This window comes from Oncorhynchus clarkii, chromosome 24 (assembly GCF_045791955.1).
Source record: "Oncorhynchus clarkii lewisi isolate Uvic-CL-2024 chromosome 24, UVic_Ocla_1.0, whole genome shotgun sequence".
NCBI lineage: Eukaryota > Metazoa > Chordata > Actinopteri > Salmoniformes > Salmonidae > Oncorhynchus > Oncorhynchus clarkii.
The window spans coordinates 30,801,132-30,823,152 of record NC_092170.1 but is presented as its reverse complement, the minus strand read 5'-3'; the positions used below and the strand labels follow the sequence as shown (position 1 = coordinate 30,823,152).

General features: G+C 43.3%; 1 protein-coding gene across 1 annotated transcript in view; it reads right to left on the bottom strand.

The window, feature by feature from the left end:
• LOC139382428 (melatonin receptor type 1B-B-like) overlaps window positions 1-20,894 on the bottom strand; it is a 101,502-nt gene extending 80,608 nt beyond the window's left edge. The window contains exon 1 of the mRNA XM_071126473.1: window positions 20,666-20,894. Within this exon, the coding sequence (XP_070982574.1) occupies window positions 20,666-20,894 (229 nt within the window). The remainder of the gene's footprint in view (window positions 1-20,665) is intronic.
• Window positions 20,895-22,021: the final 1,127 nt, after the last annotated feature.

The following is a 22,021-nucleotide window of genomic DNA, read 5'->3' as shown; positions in this document are numbered from 1 at the left end:
CTATTCAAAATACAGCCTCTAATCCAAATACAGTCTCTAGTCCAAATACAGCCTCTAGTCCAAATACAGCCTCTAGTCCAAATACAGCCTCTTGTCCAACCACAGCCGCTAGTCCCAAAACAGCCGCTTGTCCCAAAACAGCCAACAGTCCCAAAACAGCCACTAGTCACAATACAGTTACCAGTCCCAATACAGCCACCATTCCCAAAACATCCACTAGCCCCAAAACAGCCATTCTTCCCATTACAGCCACTAGTAACATTGCAGCCAATAGATACAGCCAGTAGTCCCAATACACCAACTATTCCCAATACAGCCACAACTCCAAATACAGCCTCTAGTCCAAATACATTCTCTAGTCCAATACAGACACTAGTACCAATACATGCACTAGTCCCAATACAGCCAAAAGTCCCAATAGAGCTACTAGTCCCAATACAGCCACTAGTCCCATTACAGCCACTAGTCCCAATACAGCTACTATTCCCAATACAGCCACTAGTCCCAATACAGCCACTAGTCCCATTACAGCACTAGTCCACATACAGCCACTAGTCCCAATACAGCCACTAGTCCCATTAGAGCCTCTAGTCCAAATACAGACACTAGTCCCAAAACAGCCACTAGTAACATTGCATCAAGTAGTGCAAATACAGTTTCTAGTCCCAATAAAGCCGCTAGTCCCATTACAGCAACAAGTCCCTATTCAGCCAGGAGTCCCATTACAGCCTATAGTCCAATTACAGCCACTAGTCCCAAAACAGCCACTAGTCCCAACACAGCCACCAGTCACCATTACAGTCACTAGTCAATAAATAATACAGCCACTAGTCCCAATAAACCACTAGTCCCAATACAGACACTAGTACCAATACATGCACTAGTCCCATTACAGCCACTAGTCCCAATACAGACACTAGTACCAATACAGCCAAAAGTCCCAATAGAGCTACTAGTCCCAATACAGCCACTAGTCCAATTACAGTCACTAGTCAATAAATAATACAGCCACTAGTCCCAATAAACCACTAGTTCCAATACAGACACTAGTACCAATACATGCACTAGTCCCAATACAGCCAAAAGTCCCAATAGAGCTACTAGTCCCAATACATCCACTAGTCCCAATACAGCCACTAGTCCCAATACAGCCACTAGTCCCATTACAGCCACTAGTCCCAATACAGCCACTAGTCCCAATACAGACACTAGTACCAATACATCCACTAGTCCCAATACATCCACTAGTCCCAATACAGCCACTAGTCCCATTACAGCCACTAGTCCCAATACAGCCACTAGTCCCAATACAGACACTAGTACCAATACAGCCACTAGTCCCAATACAGCCACTAGTCCCATTACAGCCACTAGTCCCAATACAGCCACTAGTCCCATTACAGACTATAGTCCCAATACAGCCACTAGTCCCATTACAGCCACTAGTCCCAATACAGCCACTAGTCCCATTACAGCCACTAGTCCCATTACAGCCACTAGTCCCAATACAGCCACTAGTCCCATTACAGCCACTAGTCCCAATACAGCCCCTAGTCCCATTACAGACTATAGTCCCAATACAGCCACTAGTCCCATTACAGCCACTAGTCCCAATACAGCCACTAGTCCCATTACAGCCACTAGTCCCATTACAGCCACTAGTCCAGTACAGCCACTTGTCCCATTACAGCCACTAGTCCCATTACAGCCACTAGTCCCATTACAGTCACTAGTCAATAAATAATACAGCCACTAGTCCCAATAAACCACTAGTCCCAATACAGACACTAGTACCAATACATGCACTAGTCCCAATAAACCACTAGTACCAATACATGCACTAGTTCCAATACAGCCAAAAGTCCAAATAGAGCTACTAGTCCCAATACAGCTACTAGTCCCATTACAGCCACTAGTCCCAATACAGCTACTATTCCCAATACAGCCACTAGTCCCAATACAGCCACTAGTCCCATTACAGCACTAGTCCACATACAGCCACTAGTCCCAATACAGCCACTAGTCCCATTAGAGCCTCTAGTCCAAATACAGACACTAGTCCCAAAACAGCCACTAGTAACATTGCATCAAGTAGTGCAAATACAGTTTCTAGTCCCAATAAAGCCGCTAGTCCCATTACAGCAACAAGTCCCTAGACAGCCAGGAGTCCCATTACAGCCTATAGTCCAATTACAGCCACTATTCCCAATACAGCCAAAAGTCCAAATAGAGCTACTAGTCCCAATACAGCCACTAGTCCCAATACAGCCACTAGTCCCATTACAGACTATAGTCCCAATACAGCCACTAGTCCCAATACAGCCACTAGTCCCAATACAGCCACTAGTCCCATTACAGCCACTAGTCCCAATACAGCCACTAGTCCCATTACAGACACTAGTCAATAAATAATACAGCCACTAGTCCCATTACAGCCACTAGTCCCAATACAGACACTAGTACCAATACATGCACTAGTCCCAATACAGCCAAAAGTCCCAATAGAGCTACTAGTCCCAATACAGCCACTAGTCCCATTACAGCCACTAGTCCCAATACAGCTACTATTCCCAATACAGCCACTAGTCCCAATACAGCAACTAGTACCAATACAGACACCAGTCCCAATAGAGCCTCAAGTCCCAATACAGCCTCAAGTCCCAATACAGCCTCAAGTCCCAATACAGCCTCAAGTCCCAATACAGCCTCTAGTCCCAATACAGCAACTAGTACCAATATAGACACTAGTCTCAATAGAGCCTCAAGTCCCAATACAGCCACTAGTCCCAATACAGCTACTAGTCCCAATACAGCCACCAGTCCCAATACATCCGCCAGTGCAAATACAGTCTCTAGTCCAAATACAGCCTCTAGTCCAAATACAGCCTCTAGTCCAAATACATCCTCTATTCCAAATACAGCCTCTAGTCCAAATATAGCCTCTAGTTCAAATACAGCCACTAGTCCCAACACAGCCACCAGTCCCAACACAGCTACCAGTCCCAACACAGCTACTAGTCCCAACACAGCCACACTAGTCCAAATACAGCCTATAGTCCCATTACTGCCTCTAGTCCCATTACTGCCTCGAGTCCCATTACTGCCTCGAGTCCCAATACAGCTACTAGTCCCAATTTGTAATTTTTAATTTAACCTTTAGTTAACCAGGAAGGGCTCATTGAGATTTAAAATCTCTTTTTCAAGAGCATCCTGGCCAAGATAGGCAGCATCAAGTCATTACAAAAATTAACAGACAAACAACATGAAAAACCACAAGTAATCTAGTAAAAACCATAGAATTCACAAGAGTATAACAAAATCAAAAACAGCTAATTAAAAACTTTGACAGGTCAGGGAATCAGCCTCAAGAACATTCATCAGTGATTTAAAAACACCAATCGGGACAAGTACATATACAATACATCCACACTAGTCTAAATACAGCGACCTGTCCTAATACAGTCACAAGTCCCAATACACCTACCTGTCCCAATAATTATACTAGTCCAAAAACAGCATCCAGTCCCAATACAGAAAATAGTCCAAATACAGCCACTAGTCCCAATACAGCCACTAGTCTCATTACAGTCACTAGTCCCATTACAGTCACTAGTCCCATTACAGCCACTAGTCCCATTACAGCTACTAGTCCCATTACAACCACTGGTCCCATTACAGCTACTAGTCCCATTACAGCCACTAGTCCCATTACAGCTACTAGTCCCATTACAACCACTGGTCCCATTACAGCCACTAGTCCAGTACAGCCACTAGTCCCATTACAGCCACTAGTCCAGTATAGCCACTAGTCCCATTACAGCCACTAGTCCCATTACAGCCACTAGTCCCATTACAGCCACTAGTCCCATTAGACCCTAGTCCCATTACAGCCACTAGTCCCATTACAGCCACTAGTCCCAATACAGCCACTAGTCCCATTACAGCCACTAGTCCCAATACATCCACTAGTCCCAATACAGCCACTAGTCCCATTACAGCCACTAGTCCCATTACAGCCACTAGTCCCATTACAGCCACTAGTCCCAATACAGCCACTAGTCCCATTACAGCCACTAGTCCCATTACAGCCACTAGTCCCATTACAGACACGAGTTCCAAAACAGCCACCAGTTCCAAAACAGCCACTTTTCCCAATATAGTAACCAGAGAATAGTCTGTATATATCTTCTAGTCCCAAAACAGCCACACTAGTCCAAATACAGCCACGAGTCCCAATACAACCACTAGTCCCAATACAGCTACTACTCCCAATATAGCCACTAGTCCCAAAACAGCCACACAAGCCCAAATAAAGTCACCTGTCCCAATACAGCCACTAGTCCCATTACAGCCACTAGTCCCATTACAGCCACTAGTCCCATTACAGACACGAGTTCCAATACAGCCACTAGTCCCAATGCAACCATTAGTCCCAGTATAGTCACCAGTTCCAATACAAGTACCAGTCCCAATACAGCCACTACTACCAATACAGCATCTAGTCCCAATACAGCCAGTAGTCCCAATACAGCCACTAGTCCCATTACAGTCACTAGTCCCAATACATCCACCAGTCCCAATACATTTACTAGTCCCAATACATTAACTAGTCCCAATACAGCCACCAGTCCCAATCACCGACTAGTCCCAATACATTCACTAGTCCCAATACATTCACCAGTTCCAATAGTCACCAGTCCCAATACAGTCACCAGTCCCAATACTTCCACCTGTCCCAATAATTCCACTAGTCCAAAAACAGCATCCAGTCCCAATTCAGCCACTAGTCCAAATACAGCCTCTAGTCCCAATACAGCCAGTAGTCCCAATACAGCCAGTAGTCCCAATACATCCAGTAGTCCAAATACATCCACCAGTCCCAATACATTCACTAGTCCCAAACACCCACTAGTCCCAATACAGTCACCAGTCCCAAACACCTACTAGTCCCAATACAGTCACCAGTCCCAAACACCTACTAGTCCCAATACATTCACCAGTCCCAAACACCTACTAGTCCCAATACAGTCACCAGTCCCAATACTTCTACCTGTCCCAATAATTCCACTAGTCCAAAAACAGCATCCAGTCCCAATTCAGCCACTAGTCCGAATACAGCCTCTAGTCCCAATACATCCAGTAGTCCCAATACATCCAGTAGTCCCAATACATTCACTAGTCCCAATACATTCACCAGTCCCAAACACCCACTAGTCCCAATACATTCACCAGTCCCAAACACCCACTAGTCCCAATACAGTCACCAGTCCCAAACACCCACTAGTCCCAATACAGTCACCAGTCCCTATACAGGCACTAGTTCCAATATAGCTACGTGTCCCATTACTTCCACTAGTCCCATTACAGTTCTAGTCCCAATACAGTCATGATCTAATACTCTCTCACTGTCTAATTTCTCTCTTTCACATAGTTCTATAACGGGGAGGATGGGGGACGTTGCAGTCATCTTCTCGGCCGCTGCGTGCCTACTTGCTCAGTCTCTCTGTAGTGAGCTCTGGAGAGGTTCCATTGGGTACACTTCATGAATTTGTGACCCGATTGAGGAAACTTGTGTAGTGGAGCTGCATAAGTGTTGCTCTCCACTTTCTGGAGGATCAAGTTTTGAAATCAGTGGAATTAGAGTATGATAGCTGAAGAGATGGAGAAAACAATAATAACTGACTTTATTATTAATTTCCGAGAGGTGTTTGCTTTTCTAGTTAGTGCCTAATGTTAGTTAACTAACATTGAACCTGGTTGGTTATCTCCCAGCACTGTGGCATTGTTGGCACTGTTCATTGTTGTTTAACTATCTAACGTTAGTTGGCTGGCTCGTTAGCTAATGTTACGTGATGTGTGTACAACACCCGTTGAATCTGGCTGGTGTCAGTCAGTAAACGTCTGCAAAAAAGCACAAAGAAATTGTTGCCAGCAGAGCTGGTTAGGCAGTTTTCATGTTATCCAGGGGTAAACAAATCATCGGCCAGAGCGTCAGGTGTGCACTTAGAACGCTCCAATAGCGAAACGTGATGGGTGGGGCTAAAGCTTAAAAGGGTGTGAACGATGCTGAATGCGTCTAGACAAAGAAGAGCTCTTCACTAGATACCAAAACATTAGATACTAGATACCAAAACAAAGTGAGTTTACAAGTTGAACAACTTTCAAAGCAGAATTACTTTCCCATTGTTCCTCAAATGCAGTGTATGGTATACCATTTTGTAGCTCTGAGTCTTTACTTTTATCCAATGTAAAAAGGAAATAAATCAAACATTTTGCTACATAAGACCGAATCCAAGTGGTGAGTCACATATAATAATGTATATTGGGGTCTGTGGAGTGGAGCAGCCAGAAGCCTTAGCCAACCAGCGTCTCTCTCTGGTTTGGTGGGTGAGGACGAGGAGGTGGCTTTTGGCGGAAAATATCCACACGCGGCTGTGAAGGGACGGAGCCTGCACCCTTTCAGATAGGTAGATGTCATGGGAAATCACCAAATCACTTTACATTAGTGAAGAGCTCAGCGGCGTGAGTGAGTGAGTGATACCAGCACCAGCACTGGCTCTGTTTCTGTCTCATCACACTCGCGCTCTCCGTACACAAGAAGACACACTCATTATGAGTCAAAACACACACTATAGATCAAAAATCCCCAAACACAAATGGACATACTGTACACGTCCACTGGGGCTTCGAGACACAGTGAGCTGAAAGCCTGTTTTGAGTGACTTCTTGGTGATACAGCACTTGAACCTGCTGTCTGAATCCTTCTGTCACTCTCTCTGTAACGATCGTTGTCCTCCTCGGATGAGGAATAGGGAGGATCGGACCAATATGCAGCGTGGTAAGCGTCCATGTTAATTTATTAGACTGAACACACAAAACAAAAGAACAACGTGAAAGGAAGAAACAAAACATTTCTGTCAGGTGAATACACAAAACAGAAAACAACTACCCACAAATCATAGTGGGAACACAGGCTACCTAAGTATGGTTCTCAATCAGAGACAACAATTGACAGCTGACTCTGATTGGGAACCATCCCAGGCCAAAAGCAGAAATAAAAAAAACACAGAACATAAACATTGAATGCCCACCCCAACTCACGCCCTGACCAAACTAAAATAGAAACATACAAAAGGAACTAAGGTCAGGGCGTGACTCTCTCCCACTGAAGCAATTATTTTCTGTCACTTTGTCTGCAGTTCTGTCTTTTTACCAGACTATCTTCTTTGTCTGAATTCCACTCAGATATTCTCACACAAACACACACCACACACACACAGAAACACACACAATCCATTTATGAAAAGGTGCCCTATTTTATGAACTCAAACCCACGATAAAGTTGACCATGGAGAGAGTTTTTTGCCAGTGGATAGTTTTGTGTAAGTACGTAGGCTACTGTACGTGGCAAAGTTCTCATTTTTTACTCTATGACCATGAAACAGACTCAAAATGCCCCTTTAATGAGACCAGTCAGCTTTAGTGCATTCAGAGAACTAGTGCCTAAGTATAATCAGAAAAGAGAATTAGTGCAATCAGAAACCAATCAGAAAATAGTATCAGTGCACTCAGAAACCAATCAGAAAAGAGTACTAGTGCACTCAGAAACCAATCAGAAAAGAGTATTAGTGCGCTCAGAAACCAATCAGAAAAGAGTATTAGTGCGCTCAGAAACCAATCAGAAAAGAGTATTAGTGCACTCAGAAACCAATCAGAAAAGAGTACTAGTGCACTCAGAAACCAATCAGAAAAGAGTACTAGTGCACTCAGAAACCAATCAGAAGAGTATTAGTGCGCTCAGAAACCAATCAGAAAAGAGTATTAGTGCGCTCAGAAACCAATCAGAAAAGAGTATTAGTGCAATCAGAAACCAATCAGAAAAGAGTACTAGTGCACTCAGAAACCAATCAGAAAAGAGTACTAGTGCACTCAGAAACCAATCAGAAAAGAGTATTAGTGCAATCAGAAACCAATCAGAAAAGAGTACTAGTGCACTCAGAAACAAATCAGAAAAGAGTATTAGTGCAATCAGAAACCAATCAGAAAAGAGTATTAGTGCAATCAGAAACCAATCAGAAAAGAGTATTAGTGCAATCAGAAACCAATCAGAAAAGAGTATCCGTGCACTCAGAAACCAATCAGAAAAGAGTACTAGTGCACTCAGAAACCAATCAGAAAAGAGTACTAGTGCACTCAGAAACCAATCAGAAAAGAGTATTAGTGCACTCAGAAACCAATCAGAAAAGAGTATTAGTGCACTCAGAAACCAATCAGAAAAGAGTATTAGTGCGCTCAGAAACCAATCAGAAAGGAGTATTAATGCACTCAGAAACCAATCAGAAAAGAGTATTAGTACACTCAGAAACCAATCAGAAAAGAGTACTAGTGCACTCAGAAACCATTCAGAAAAGAGTATTAGTGCACTCAGAAACCAGTCAGAAAACCAGTTTGTGCTTTGGAGCAAAGGAGAGGAGCCTTATAGATCAAAGCCTGTCCCCCATGGTTTTCTCAGAATTGTCAACCAGCTTAGCACCACTGGCCACACTCAAACCACACACTGTAATACAAAGAAACAGACACACTCCCTCCGTCTTTCCCTATCTCTCTCTAACTCCCTCTTCCTTTACTGACCTCCCTGCCTCTCTCCTCCCTATCTCTAACTGCAACTTCAAGAGATGGCCATAGTCCGACCCAATGTGTTCAGATCACTGTCTGGAGGTTAGTTTTAAGACCACACTTAGAGGTAGAGAGAGGGAGAGACAGAGATGGAGGAGAGACAGAGATGGAGGAGAGACAGAGATGGAGGAGAGACATTGATGGAGGAGAGACAGAGATGTAGGGAGAGATGGAGTGAGAGATGGAGGAGAGACAGGGATGGAGGAGAGACAGAGATGGAGGAGAGACAGAGATGGAGGAGAGACAGAGATGGAGGAGAGACAGATGGAGGAGAGACAGATGGAGGAGAGACAGATGAAGGGAGAGATGGAGTGAGAGATGGAGGAGAGACAGATATGGAGGAGAGACAGGGATGGAGGAGAGACAGGGATGGAGGAGAGATAGAGGGAGAGATGGAGGAGAGACAAAGAGGGTGGGAGGTAGAGAAGGAGGAGTGAACAGACAGAGAGGGGGGGGGTGAGAGTTACAGAGTGGGAAATAGGTAGAGGAACAGGAAGGGGAGGAAGAGGAAGGTGTAACAAAGGGAGAAAGTGACTGTCGGAGCAGACAGATAATAATCTGAGGCATTTCCCAAACCAAAATAGTTGAAATAGCTCTACTAATTAAATATTCAGACAGCAGGTAATGGTTATCGTGAAGAGGAGTTGTGTTGGATGGAGGGAGCTGTAAATGGCTAGGTATTTACACACACACAAACACCTCCCCAGTGCTGACACACTCAACAAGGGAGATAGATAGAGAGGGTGATAGGAAAGAGGAAACCCGAGCAAGCAGACAGGAGAGAGAGAGAGAGAGAGAGAGAGAGAGAGAGAGAGAGAGAGAGAGAGAGAAAAAAATCCTCTGTGTTGCCAATGTGCTCCGGCCCTGTGTGTGCGACGAGGTCTGGCTCTATTGGTGTTCCCCCGACACACTCAGGAAGAAGACCTCTGTGCCTGCCTTTAATTGGCTCCTGTTCGTTAAGAGTGGGGAAAAGGAGATCTCTGGGACGTGTTAACGAGCCAAGCATATTAATGGGGTCCATGAGAGGGTCACCCACGGATCCCCCCTCATCCACACCGACTATGGGGGTCTCAGGTAGCCTAGCAGTTAGAATGTTGGGTCAGTAAACGAAAGGTTGCTGGTTTGAATACCCAAGGTCAACTATCTGTCGATTTGCCCTTGAGCAAGGCACTTAACCCTAATTTACTCTTGGGCACTGTACTACTATGTCTGACCCTGTAAAACAACACATTTCACTGCACCTATCTGGTGTACATGGCAATAAAACATTTGATTTGTTCTCCTATAGGTCAATACACACACACAGGCGCTGATCCCTTGAAAGGATTGAAACTGAGAGAACTACGTCATAGAGTGAAATAAGAATGACGTCTGTGTGCACAATGATAAGTTGTCAAGTAAATATCAAGTGATCCAATTCAGAAGCAGGGAGCTGCTGCCCCATGTATGACTTTTGACCACTATCTGCTGTTGGCTGTTATTATTAACATTTCAGTTTCTATCATGAAAACATGTCCTGTGATGTTTTAAGTGTCCTCTATTCTATTAATGCAATGTATTAGGTATTTTAAGTGGGTTTATTTATGTAAATGTAGCTTTTTTCCCCAGTTTGATTTGTGAGCAAGAATCAATCAACTCAAACTCACCCTAATTATTATACTGTATGCAGAGTGCACCATGTAAGAGAACCTGTGTTCAGTCTCTACTCCGACTCTCAACACACATGCAGAACTCTAGCCATAGCTGCTAGAATCCTGACTAGAACCAAAAAAATTGATCATATTACTCCAGTGCTAGCCTCTCTACACTGGCTTCCTGTCAAAGCAAGGGCTGATTTCAAGGTTTTACTGCTAACCTACAAAGCATTACATGGGCTTGCTCCTACCTATCTCTCTGATTTGGTCCTGCCGTACATACCTACACGTACGCTACGGTCACAAGACGCAGGCCTCCTAATTGTCCCTAGAATTTTTAAGCAAACAGCTGGAGGCAGGGCTTTCTCCTATAGAGCTCCATTTTTATGGAACGGTCTGCCTACCCATGTCAGAGACGCAAACTCGGTCTCAACCTTTAAGTCTCTACTGAAGACTCATCTCTTCAGTGGGTCATATGATTGAGTGTAGTCTGGCCCAGGAGTGGGAGGGTGAACGGAAAGGCTCTGGAGCAACGAACCGCCCTTGCTGTCTCTGCCTGGCCGGTTCCCCTCTTTCCACTGGGATTCTCTGCCTCTAGCCCTATTACAGGGGCTGAGTCACTGGCTTTACTGGGGCTCTCTCATGCCGTCCCTGGAGGGGGTGCGTCACCTGAGTGGGTTGAGTCACTGATGTGGTCATCCTGTCTGGGTTGGCGCCCCCCCCCCCCCCCCCCCTTGGGTTGTGCCGTGGCGGAGGTCTTTGTGGGCTATACTCAGCCTTGTCTCAGGATGGTAAGTTGGTGGTTGACCTCTAGTGGTGTGGGGGCTGTGCTTTGGCAAAGTGGGTGGGGTTATATCCTTCCTGTTTGGCCCTGTGTGGACCACAGTGTCTCCCGACCCCTCCTGTCTCAGCCTCCAGTATTTATGCTGCAGTAGTTTGTGTCGGGGGGCTAGGGTCAGTTTGTTATATCTGGAGTACTTCTCCTGTCCTATTCGGTGTCCTGTGTGAATCTAAGTGTGCGTTCTCTAATTCTCTCCTTCTCTCTTTCTCTCTCTCGGAGGACCTGAGCCCTAGGACCATGCCCCAGGACTACCTGACATGATGACTCCTTGCTGTCCCCAGTCCACCTGGCTGTGCTGCTGCTCCAGTTTCAACTGTTCTGCCTTATTATTATTCGACCATGCTGGTCATTTATGAACATTTGAACATCTTGGCCATGTTCTGTTATAATCTCCACCCGGCACAGCCAGAAGAGGACTGGCCATCCCACATATGCTCTCTCTAATTCTCTCTTTCTTTCTCTCTCTCGGAGGACCTGAGCCCTAGGACCATGCCCCAAACGTCAAATGTTTAAGTGTTTTAGTTGCTCCTGCTACTCTGAAGGTAAGGCACTCGTTCTGAAGGTAAGGCACTCGTTCTGAAGGTAAGGCACTCGTTCTGAAGGTAAGACACTCGTTCTGAAGGTAAGGCACTCGTTCTGAAGGTAAGGCACTCGTTCTGAAGGTAAGGCACTCGTTCTGAAGGTAAGGCACTCGTTCTGAAGGTAAGACACTCGTTCTAAAGGTAAGGCACTCGTTCTAAAGGTAAGGCACTCGTTCTGAAGGTAAGGCACTCGTTCTGAAGGTAAGGCACTCGTTCTGAAGGTAAGGCACTCGTTCTGAAGGTAAGGCACTCGTTCTGAAGGTAAGGCACTCGTTCTGAAGGTAAGGCACTCGTTCTGAAGGTAAGGCACTCGTTCTGAAGGTAAGGCACTCGTTCTGAAGGTAAGGCACTCGTTCTGAAGGTAAGGCACTCGTTCTGAAGGTAAGGCACTCGTTCTGAAGGTAAGGCACTCGTTCTGAAGGTAAGGCACTCGTTCTGAAGGTAAGGCACTCGTTCTAAAGGTAAGACACTCGTTCTGAAGGTAAGGCACTCGTTCTGAAGGTAAGGCACTCGTTCTGAAGGTAAGACACTCGTTCTGAAGGTAAGGCACTCGTTCTAAAGGTAAGGCACTCGTTCTGAAGGTAAGACACTCGTTCTGAAGGTAAGGCACTCGTTCTGAAGGTAAGGCACTCGTTCTGAAGGTAAGACTCGTTCTGAAGGTAAGACACTCGTTCTAAAGGTAAGGCACTCGTTCTGAAGGTAAGGCACTCGTTCTGAAGGTAAGACACTCGTTCTGAAGGTAAGGCACTCGTTCTGAAGGTAAGACACTCGTTCTGAAGGTAAGGCACTCGTTCTGAAGGTAAGGCACTCGTTCTGAAGGTAAGGCACTCGTTCTGAAGGTAAGGCACTCGTTCTGAAGGTAAGGCACTCGTTCTGAACGTAAGGCACTCGTTCTGAAGGTAAGGCACTCGTTCTGAAGGTAAGACACTCGTTCTAAAGGTAAGGCACTCGTTCTAAAGGTAAGGCACTCGTTCTGAAGGTAAGGCACTCGTTCTGAAGGTAAGGCACTCGTTCTGAAGGTAAGGCACTCGTTCTGAAGGTAAGGCACTCGTTCTGAAGATAAGGCACTCGTTCTGAAGGTAAGGCACTCGTTCTGAAGGTAAGGCACTCGTTCTGAAGGTAAGGCACTCGTTCTGAAGGTAAGACACTCGTTCTGAAGGTAAGGCACTCGTTCTGAAGGTAAGGCACTCGTTCTGAAGGTAAGGCACTCGTTCTGAAGGTAAGGCACTCGTTCTAAAGGTAAGACACTCGTTCTGAAGGTAAGGCACTCGTTCTGAAGGTAAGGCACTCGTTCTGAAGGTAAGGCACTCGTTCTGAAGGTAAGGCACTCGTTCTGAAGGTAAGACACTCGTTCTGAAGGTAAGGCACTCGTTCTGAAGGTAAGACACTCGTTCTGAAGGTAAGGCACTCGTTCTGAAGGTAAGGCACTCGTTCTGAAGGTAAGGCACTCGTTCTGAAGGTAAGGCACTCGTTCTGAAGGTAAGGCACTCGTTCTGAACGTAAGGCACTCGTTCTGAAGGTAAGGCACTCGTTCTGAAGGTAAGACACTCGTTCTGAAGGTAAGACACTCGTTCTGAGGGTAAGGCACTCGTTCTGAAGGTAAGGCACTCGTTCTAAAGGTAAGACACTCGTTCTGAAGGTAAGGCAGTCGTTCTGAAGGTAAGGCACTCGTTCTGAAGGTAAGACACTCGTTCTAAAGGTAAGGCACTCGTTCTGAAGGTAAGGCACTCGTTCTGAAGGTAAGGCACTCGTTCTGAAGGTAAGGCACTCGTTCTGAAGGTAAGGCACTCGTTCTAAAGGTAAGACACTCGTTCTGTTTTAGTTGCTCCTGCTACTCTGTATCGTTCATTAAGGCACTCATTCTGGTAAGGTAAGAGTTAAGGTTAGGGGATACAGTGCCTTCAGAAAGTTTTAATACACTTTGACTCATTCCACATTTTGTTGTGTTACAGCCTGAATTCAAAATGGATTCAATTTTTTTTTTTTATGTCTAACATGTTTTTAGACATTTTTGCAAATGTATTGAAAATGAAGTACAGAAATATGAATTTACATAACTATTCACACCCGAGTCCATACTTTGTAGAAGCACCTTTGACGGCAATTACAGCTATGAGTCTTTCTGGGTAAGTCTTTAAGAGCCTTCCATACCTGAATTGTGCAACATTTGCCCATGATTATTTTCAAAATTCTTCAAGCTTTGTCAAATTGGGTGTTGATCATTGCTAGAAAACCATTTTCAGGTCTTGTCATAGGCTTTCAACCAGATTTAAGTCAAAACTGTAACTCAGCTCCTCAGGAACATTCACTGTCTTCTTGGTTAGCAACTCCAGTGTAGATTGTGTTTTAGGTTATTGCAGGGGCGCAACATTGGTTTTAGAAGTGGGGGGGACATATTTATTTTTATATATAACTTTTTATCCAGTCGGATAAACACTCCAAACAGCCTACCCGTCCGCTTGAAAGCGTACGCATGGTTCTGAAGAACACCGTTGCCTCATTTTGTATCACATTCCCCAGTGAAAGGTGCGCCCCTGGGTTATTGTCCTGCTGAAAGGTGAATTAATCTCCCAGTGTCTGGTGGAAAGCAGACTGAACCAAGCACACCCATAACATGATGCAGCCACCACTATGCTGGGAAATTTGGAGAGTGGTACTCAGTAATGTGTTGTGTTGGATTTAACCCAAACATAACACTTTGTATTCAGGACAAAAAGTGAATTGCTTTGCTAAATTTTTTTGTTGTTGCAGTATTTCTTTAGTGCCTTGTTGAAACAGGACGCATGTTTTGGAATATTTGTATTCTGTACAGGCTTCCTTCTTTTCACTCTGTCATTTATGTTAGTATTGTGGTGTAAGTACAATGTTATTGATCCATCCTCAGTTTTCTCCTATCACAGCCATTAAACTCTGTAACTATTTAAATGTCACCATTGGATTCATGGTGAAATCCCTGAGCGGTTTCCTTCCTCTCCGGCAACTGGATTAGGAAGGACACTGTATCTTTGTAGTGGCTGGGTGATTTGATACACCATCCGGGTTCCTCTAAGCTATATGGAATTGCTTTAAGAAGGTCGTTAGCTATTTGATTTTGAATTTTAAGACCCCTTGAAGTATCAATAAAATATATTTACAAATTAGCCGGAAAATTACATTTGGCCTTACTGCTATTTGGCCATACAAATGCATTGAATAACAGATTAATTACATGGAACAATAGATAGTCCCCCCCAAAAAAAAATATCTAAAGGAAGTTTGTTCTGAAGTGTTTGTCCTATATTTGAGAGATATTAGAAATATTAGGAAACCTTTTGCAGATTTGTTTAATTATTATTTTTTATTGATTTTTTTTACATGTATTTAACCCGTTACTTTTGGCACTAAACAGTCTCCATATATACTTTAATTTTTTCAACTGCTCCGGGGACATTCAGACGAGTCTTCTCAGGCCTGTGGGCATCTTAGAGCAGACTATCATGTACCTGTTCGTGAGAGTCTCACCTTTCCAATGAGAGGTCATATTAGTGTGTAGCCCAAACTGATCATACGCTACAGAAAGAGGTTGGAACATCCACTATACCGAGACACTTGTGGGGGTTCCTATGCTACAGACAATTTTGTGATAGAGATCTGTTGTTTTGTCACCTTTCACCGCAGATGTGTTCCACATCGACCGATGAGGTGGATTGAGACACATCCAGAGCAAAACAACAGATCTCTCTCTATCTTAAACGGACAGATGTGTATTATGCTAATTCGATTTCCGGTGGGGTGCTGACATCGTCTCTAGGGGGTTAAAACAACCAACAACAACAAAAAACGGGATCAAACACGCAACCTTCTGATCCAGCATCATGGCATTACGCATTCTGAATGGTTAAGGTAAGGGATGGATAAACATTTACTGAATTTGTACCTGGAGGAAAATGGGGGAGGGAAATGCTTTTCAATTTCAGTCAATGGAGGGTTTAGTATTTATTTTTTTAAATCTAGTCCAGGGGAGGGTCATGTAATTTGTAATTTATGAAATGTCAATATTAGGTTATATATCGATGTGCGCCCGATGCCGTTCCTAATCTCTCATTCTTCGTTGGGCACACAATATCAAGTGCGACAACAGGCTATTTAGTGTGGTCTCAATCAAATGATCCATAGCTTATAGGCTATAGACTACGAAGTGCATACTTGGAGAAGCTCAGAGCAAAGTCACATTTCTAAGATAGATGCTGGGATGGTGCAAATACAACCAGGCATTACAACCAATTGCTATTCCAACCCTGAGCCCTGCTCTGCTCTTGCTGATCAAAAACGTTGTTTGTGCTGCCTATCTAATGGCTGTGCTATGTACGCCTATGGTGGAAGTTCAGGAGAGTCAAAGGCTTCTTCTGAAAATAATTGTCGATTAATTAAGTGTAGTCCAAAAAATTTTGCGCGCGACTCCCTATAGCCTATTGTAATGAAAGAGGCAGGACCAGAGGTCAACTTTGATAGCTTGTTATAATTGCTTATATTTAAAATAATATGTTTCTTGCCCGTGATCAGAGTAAGACAACAATAAGACAGATTCGAGTAATTTACATTGTGGTGCTGAAACTTGAAGCAGCAGCCGCAGCACAATCAATCAGAAATCGACAGCTCATTGTGCGGAAAGTAGGCAAATTCGAGTAGGCATAATTAATTTCAACCATCTTCATTTTAATTAGACTTTACAAAAACAAGAGGGCTTTGTGTTGGAGCCGATTTCTTCCTATTTCGAAATAATAGGCAGGCCTACCTGTTTGACAGACTAAATGTGGCTATAGGCTGCTATATCCATAGATTTGCCAGTAAATTCCTTCACCCACCATGCACTCTTTGAATAGCATACCTCCGTGTCAGTGAAGTGCAGGTAAGTTAAAACCAAGACTCGAATTTAGGGGGTGTGAGAGGGTATGCCATAGCCCTACCTTTTATTGCGGAAAATGGCAAAAAGCACAGGCCTTTGTTCGCTCAAGATTTTTTTTAATGAAACTGAACCATTATATAAAGTGATCTATAATGGCGCTTTGGTCCGTGCTAGGAACAAGCTGTAAAAAAAACGATGTATATGGCGATTTAATTGTTTCGTTTCTTTGACATTCAGAGACTGAGCTACAACCTTCTATAGCCGAGGAGACAAAACATGTACTTTGCTTGGGAAGTGATCTAATTATGTCACTATCAATTGATTAAACTATTCACGTTCTGTACAATAGAAGAGGTTTAAACCCAGAAGGCTTTTAGGAAAACACTTGTGACCTCTCCTTGGGTTAAATCGTGGAAAAAGAGTAGCCAGCCGGCTTACATTTTTCTGCGTCAGTAGGCCTACTCTGTCTGGGGTGGAAAGCTATAGGACTAACTTTTGAAAGTACCTTGCTCAGATTCCTAATGATGTCTCAGATATGTTATTTGCAAACAGGGACAGTTTCGTTGCAAACAATACACACTGATTCGGCATTGGATAAATATGATGAGATGAACACGTAGGCCTGTCCATTCTTAGTCTGTAATTTCGGTAATTTGTGTGGTATTATAACATAATCTGCTAATATGTAAAATGACGTAGAATTGCATGAAATGTTTATAAAACACATTTTTTTCTCGGCAAATACGATGATACAGTACAATAGAGTCATGCAATACTTTTACTATAAAGGAGATCTTTCCACTCCTACTTTTGTCCACTGTCGTCTGCGAAAAACGACCACATTCTGGCCCCCAGCTCCGTGGGCAAAATTCCTGCGTTGCCATGCAATGCTTACAGGACAATGAACAGTTTCTAAAAATGCTTATAAAAAGGCTCTGGTCTTTCCAAAAAAGTGAAGGTAAACGGTAGACATGTTCCCTGCTATACACTTTATGGTTGTTTTTTTCAAGGGTTCAGGAAGGGTTCGGGTAAAATATATTTTTTTCATTTCAGAGGTCCGATTTTCTCCATGTAACCCTTGTTATAAATAACGTTACTTTTCTAAGGGTTAAAGTTTGGGATATGGTTCAAACGAAAAATAAAAAACACTCTCCACAACTGGTATCAAACACGCAACCTTTTGATCCAGAGTTATGAGATTACGCACATCCACAATCAATTATGTTTATGTGTGTGCTGTTCAGTATTGGTGCGTGGGTAAAAGTACTGGGGAAGCCAAGCCAGGAAAAAAAAGCCATATTACAACCTATGTGTTGTGATAATTGCGTTGTTTTCTCTATACACTTGGAGTTCAAATACCTTGGGACCGTAATATATAGGCCTAAAACCGAGACAATAAGAATACACAGTGGCAGAATAAATTCAACCACACCTTTGTTTCATCGCAAAACAGAAGATCACAAAGCATATCGCACGTAACAAACAGTTAATGTTTCCGACATTTTCGGACTATTAAACAACTATTGATTTAGCACCACATAGAGTTACCGCAAGTCGCAAAGAAACAGGAGCTGCCTCCACTAGTCCAGCACCATTTCAACTTCAATATTTCGACATCATCAAATCATCTATGCTTAGTCTAATACAGTGACAACTAAAAGATACCCCAAAATAATTTTGTCCAATCAATGTAACCTAAATATGATGTGGCTGTCCATGGTTCTGGTTTTTGTGTGCTTGCCCGCGCGCGTGTGTGTGTAGTTGCATTCCTTCAAGTAGAACTAACATGTTGATTCATTCTACTTGTAGAGAAACGCCAATGCCATCCTTCTCTCTTTCATGTTAGCAAAATGGTCTACAGTACACGCTTAAATTTGTTGTTGCTTGCTAACTAACCTTCCTTTCATTGGCAACGTTAGCTAGTTAATAAGGATCGGACCCTTCATCTCAATTTCAGCCTAAAATGACATACCCAAATCTAACTGCTTGTTGCTCAGGACCTGAAGCAGGGACATGCTATTTGAAAGGAAACACTTAAGTTTGTGTATATGTGAAATTAATGTCAGAGAATATAACACATTAGATCTGGTAAAAGATAAACAAACAAAACAACTGGCACTTTCTATTTTTATTGTATCATCTTTGAAATGCAAAAAAAGGCCATACATTGACATAGGAAGTTGGGTGTAATTTAAATTTCGTCCATAAGAGGGCAGCAGTGTGTATGTACAGTTTCAGACTGATACATTCAAGAATATGAGATATCCATAATATTTTGTATCAAGTCCCTCACAAGTTTGCCCAAAAGCACCCAAGTGGCCGAATTGGTCAAGTGATACATTTCCAAGTGCATAATTATAGAGAACATACAAAAATGCTATGGTAATATATATATTTTTAATTAGCTTCCCTACATAAAAGGTACTAACCTTCACACATCTAGATGGCCGGGCCAGGGTGGGTGTGGAGCCAGAGACAGCAGAGGGGTCAGACTGAGTGGAGGATGGAGGAGTCTCTACCACTGTTCTTACTAAATGTACTGAATAAGACTCACATAACTTTAAATCTTCACACAGATTTTAGCAGAGATGCAGACAAACATATTTCGTTTTTTTTAAAGAACTATGAGTTAGTAGGATACAGACATCTCAAGAGGTATGCTTAGATATGCATATTTTTTTTTACATAGAAATAAGCATAATGATTATGGCTCTAGATTGCAGGAAAAAGCTGTCCCCTCTGATTTTTAGGGTACATGACGCCCCTGGTAGATGATGCTTCTCAGCAAGAATAAAAGCAAGTGAACCGAGGACTTATAAATAACGACTGGGACTGCTGATAACGTGCTACAGAGAGACCGAGACAGAGACAGGGAAACAGAGAGCGGGTACGGAAGGTCGGCCATTGGCTCCAACCTCCAACAGTCAACATCTGGACCATGCCATAAGGGAAGAAACACCGGGATTTGAGCACTCAGTATTAGGCAAAACAGACTGGAATTAACCAAGAGTATTACAACTATTCCCGGTCCCTGCTTTAAACCCCCAAACCATCACAACTAAATGTGCATTCTGTTTTCAAACATATATTCCAATATTAATCAGTAACCTAGATAACAACTACTAGACCACTGTGAAAAAGCCAAACAAAATAGACCCATTGTATGTCACCCGTATGGGCACATAATGTGTTTGCAACAATAACACGGCTGTCGATGTGTTGGAGCGGATTTCTTGCGGCTCTGTTTGGATACCCCTGGCGGGAATCACACGCAAAACCCACACTGGAAATACAAGTTTAGGCCTCGGTTTATGCACACAAAAACATGGCTACTTACTTATTTATTAAAATAAATAAGACAATAAATCTAAAAACAATATGATCAATATTGAATAAAACAAACGATTAATGCTAACTATAGGTCTATCAACAATAAAGTAAACTAAACAAAATAATCCCATGGGATTGCAATCTTTTACCCTCGTCATAATCTATGCAATTTATGCGTAATTTTTTTGGTAGGAATTGAGTGGCTCCATAAAATCTGAGAACTGCCTGCAGAATCCTCACAAGTGGCTGATGAATGACTGACAAAGCATTGCCATAGGTTATTAAAACACATTACAGGCAATAGGATATAACATTTTCCCATAACAAAAAGTGATTCAAACTCAAATAGTCAACATTCGATACAATCTTAATTTTATATGTGCATAAAGTGAACTAAATCCTTCTGCATAGGAGGAATACATACACTATTTTCACCAGTCTCATTCATATGTGGAGTCTTGCGTGTAGGCTTATTGGTGTGAATGAGATCGCTCAGGGATTCAGATAACGCACGAGAACGAAATCGTATTTTCAGAATCTCTCCTTATAATTGCATTTAGAATATATCTATTGCATTATTTGATATGTCAAAGTCATGCCAAATCTTTAAACAATATTAAGGTATAACTACTGGTGCCATTTTCCTCCGTCTCTCTCGCGAGTGAACACACACACACACACACATACAAAGAGACACAAACAATCATTATCCCCTTACCCGCATTTCTAAGTTTCCGGTTCCTAAGCACTGAAATGATAACCAGCAAGTTGCCCAAGACATCCACCACCGTGGTGAAGATCAGCACGCTGGCCAGTACCGTGATAGCCCATGCGGGACGCGTCCCCGGCCGCGTGTCCAGAACCGTGCGGTTCCTGGAGAACGAAACATTCTCTGGCATGTCGAAAACCTTAGGGCTGCCAACGTATGTCCTCCCTGTCCGAGTCATTCAAACACCGCTGTCCTGGCAAAACAGTGACATGTTGTTGCGAAAGTAGACTTGTAGCCTATTTGACAGCTGAATATGTTTAACGTCGCGGTGGGCACTTGGTTTCGACAGTCTGTGATGCACAGATTCTCAACTTGCTCAGAGTGAGCCGCGCCGTCATCGAGTTGTTTATAACTGTGCCCGCTCTGGCCAGCTGGCCCTAATATCCCCTATCGATCAGATACATGAGAAGGCTCGTGGGTGCTCAGTGCCGTCATTCTGGCAGTACATTTGCATATCCAGTCCAGCTGTTATCCCAGTGTGAACGCGCCTATCGCTTTCTCTCAACCCTCTTCTCTCTTCTATGCTGGTCAGACCAAACCTTGCCTGCTGTGCTGTGAGCTGCTGTATCTTACCCCTGGCAAAGTCTGGCTGCGGTCTGAATGATTTGTTTTAAAAGCTGCTCGGAATTGCGAATCCACCGCGCAATCAGACAAGATAGCGAGAGCCAGACGGTAGGCTTGTAATTCAGAAGGAGGATATATCAACTCGTGCTTCGAAACCGAGCTCAGTAATGCTTTTCATGAGTATTGTTTTGCTCAGGCGCGGTGACAAGCCATTCTTTGATTGGTTTGATTCTGTTTATTAATTATAAGGAGATTTCTGTCTGTCTGCGCTACGCCTTCTGGAAACAATGTTGTATTACATTGAATTGACTATCATTCGACAACAGATGCCTGCTCCGTCCAACCTCTTCACTACAAAAAATGTGAAGTTGCGAGTATGAAGAGGAGACTGGCTAGCACCACCGGGAGCGAATTGCATATGAGGGACCGGAATGTGTCCGACCCACTGGGCAAAAACTGGTTGAATCAACTTTGTTTCCACGTCATTTCAATCAAAAAATGTAATATGATGTTGAAACAACATGGGAAACTGATTTAATTCGCAAAAAGTTATCTACACGAGGCAATTTCGTATTTTCTCAATGACATTGTGACTTTTATGTTGATTTTACGTTAGTTGACAACTCAACCAAATGTAATTCAAAACTAGATGTTGAACAGACTTCTATACCCAGTGGGTATTGTGCACCTCCTCTCTGTGCTTCTGGGAGCACCATCTCCTATAATATGAGCTCCCTCAAC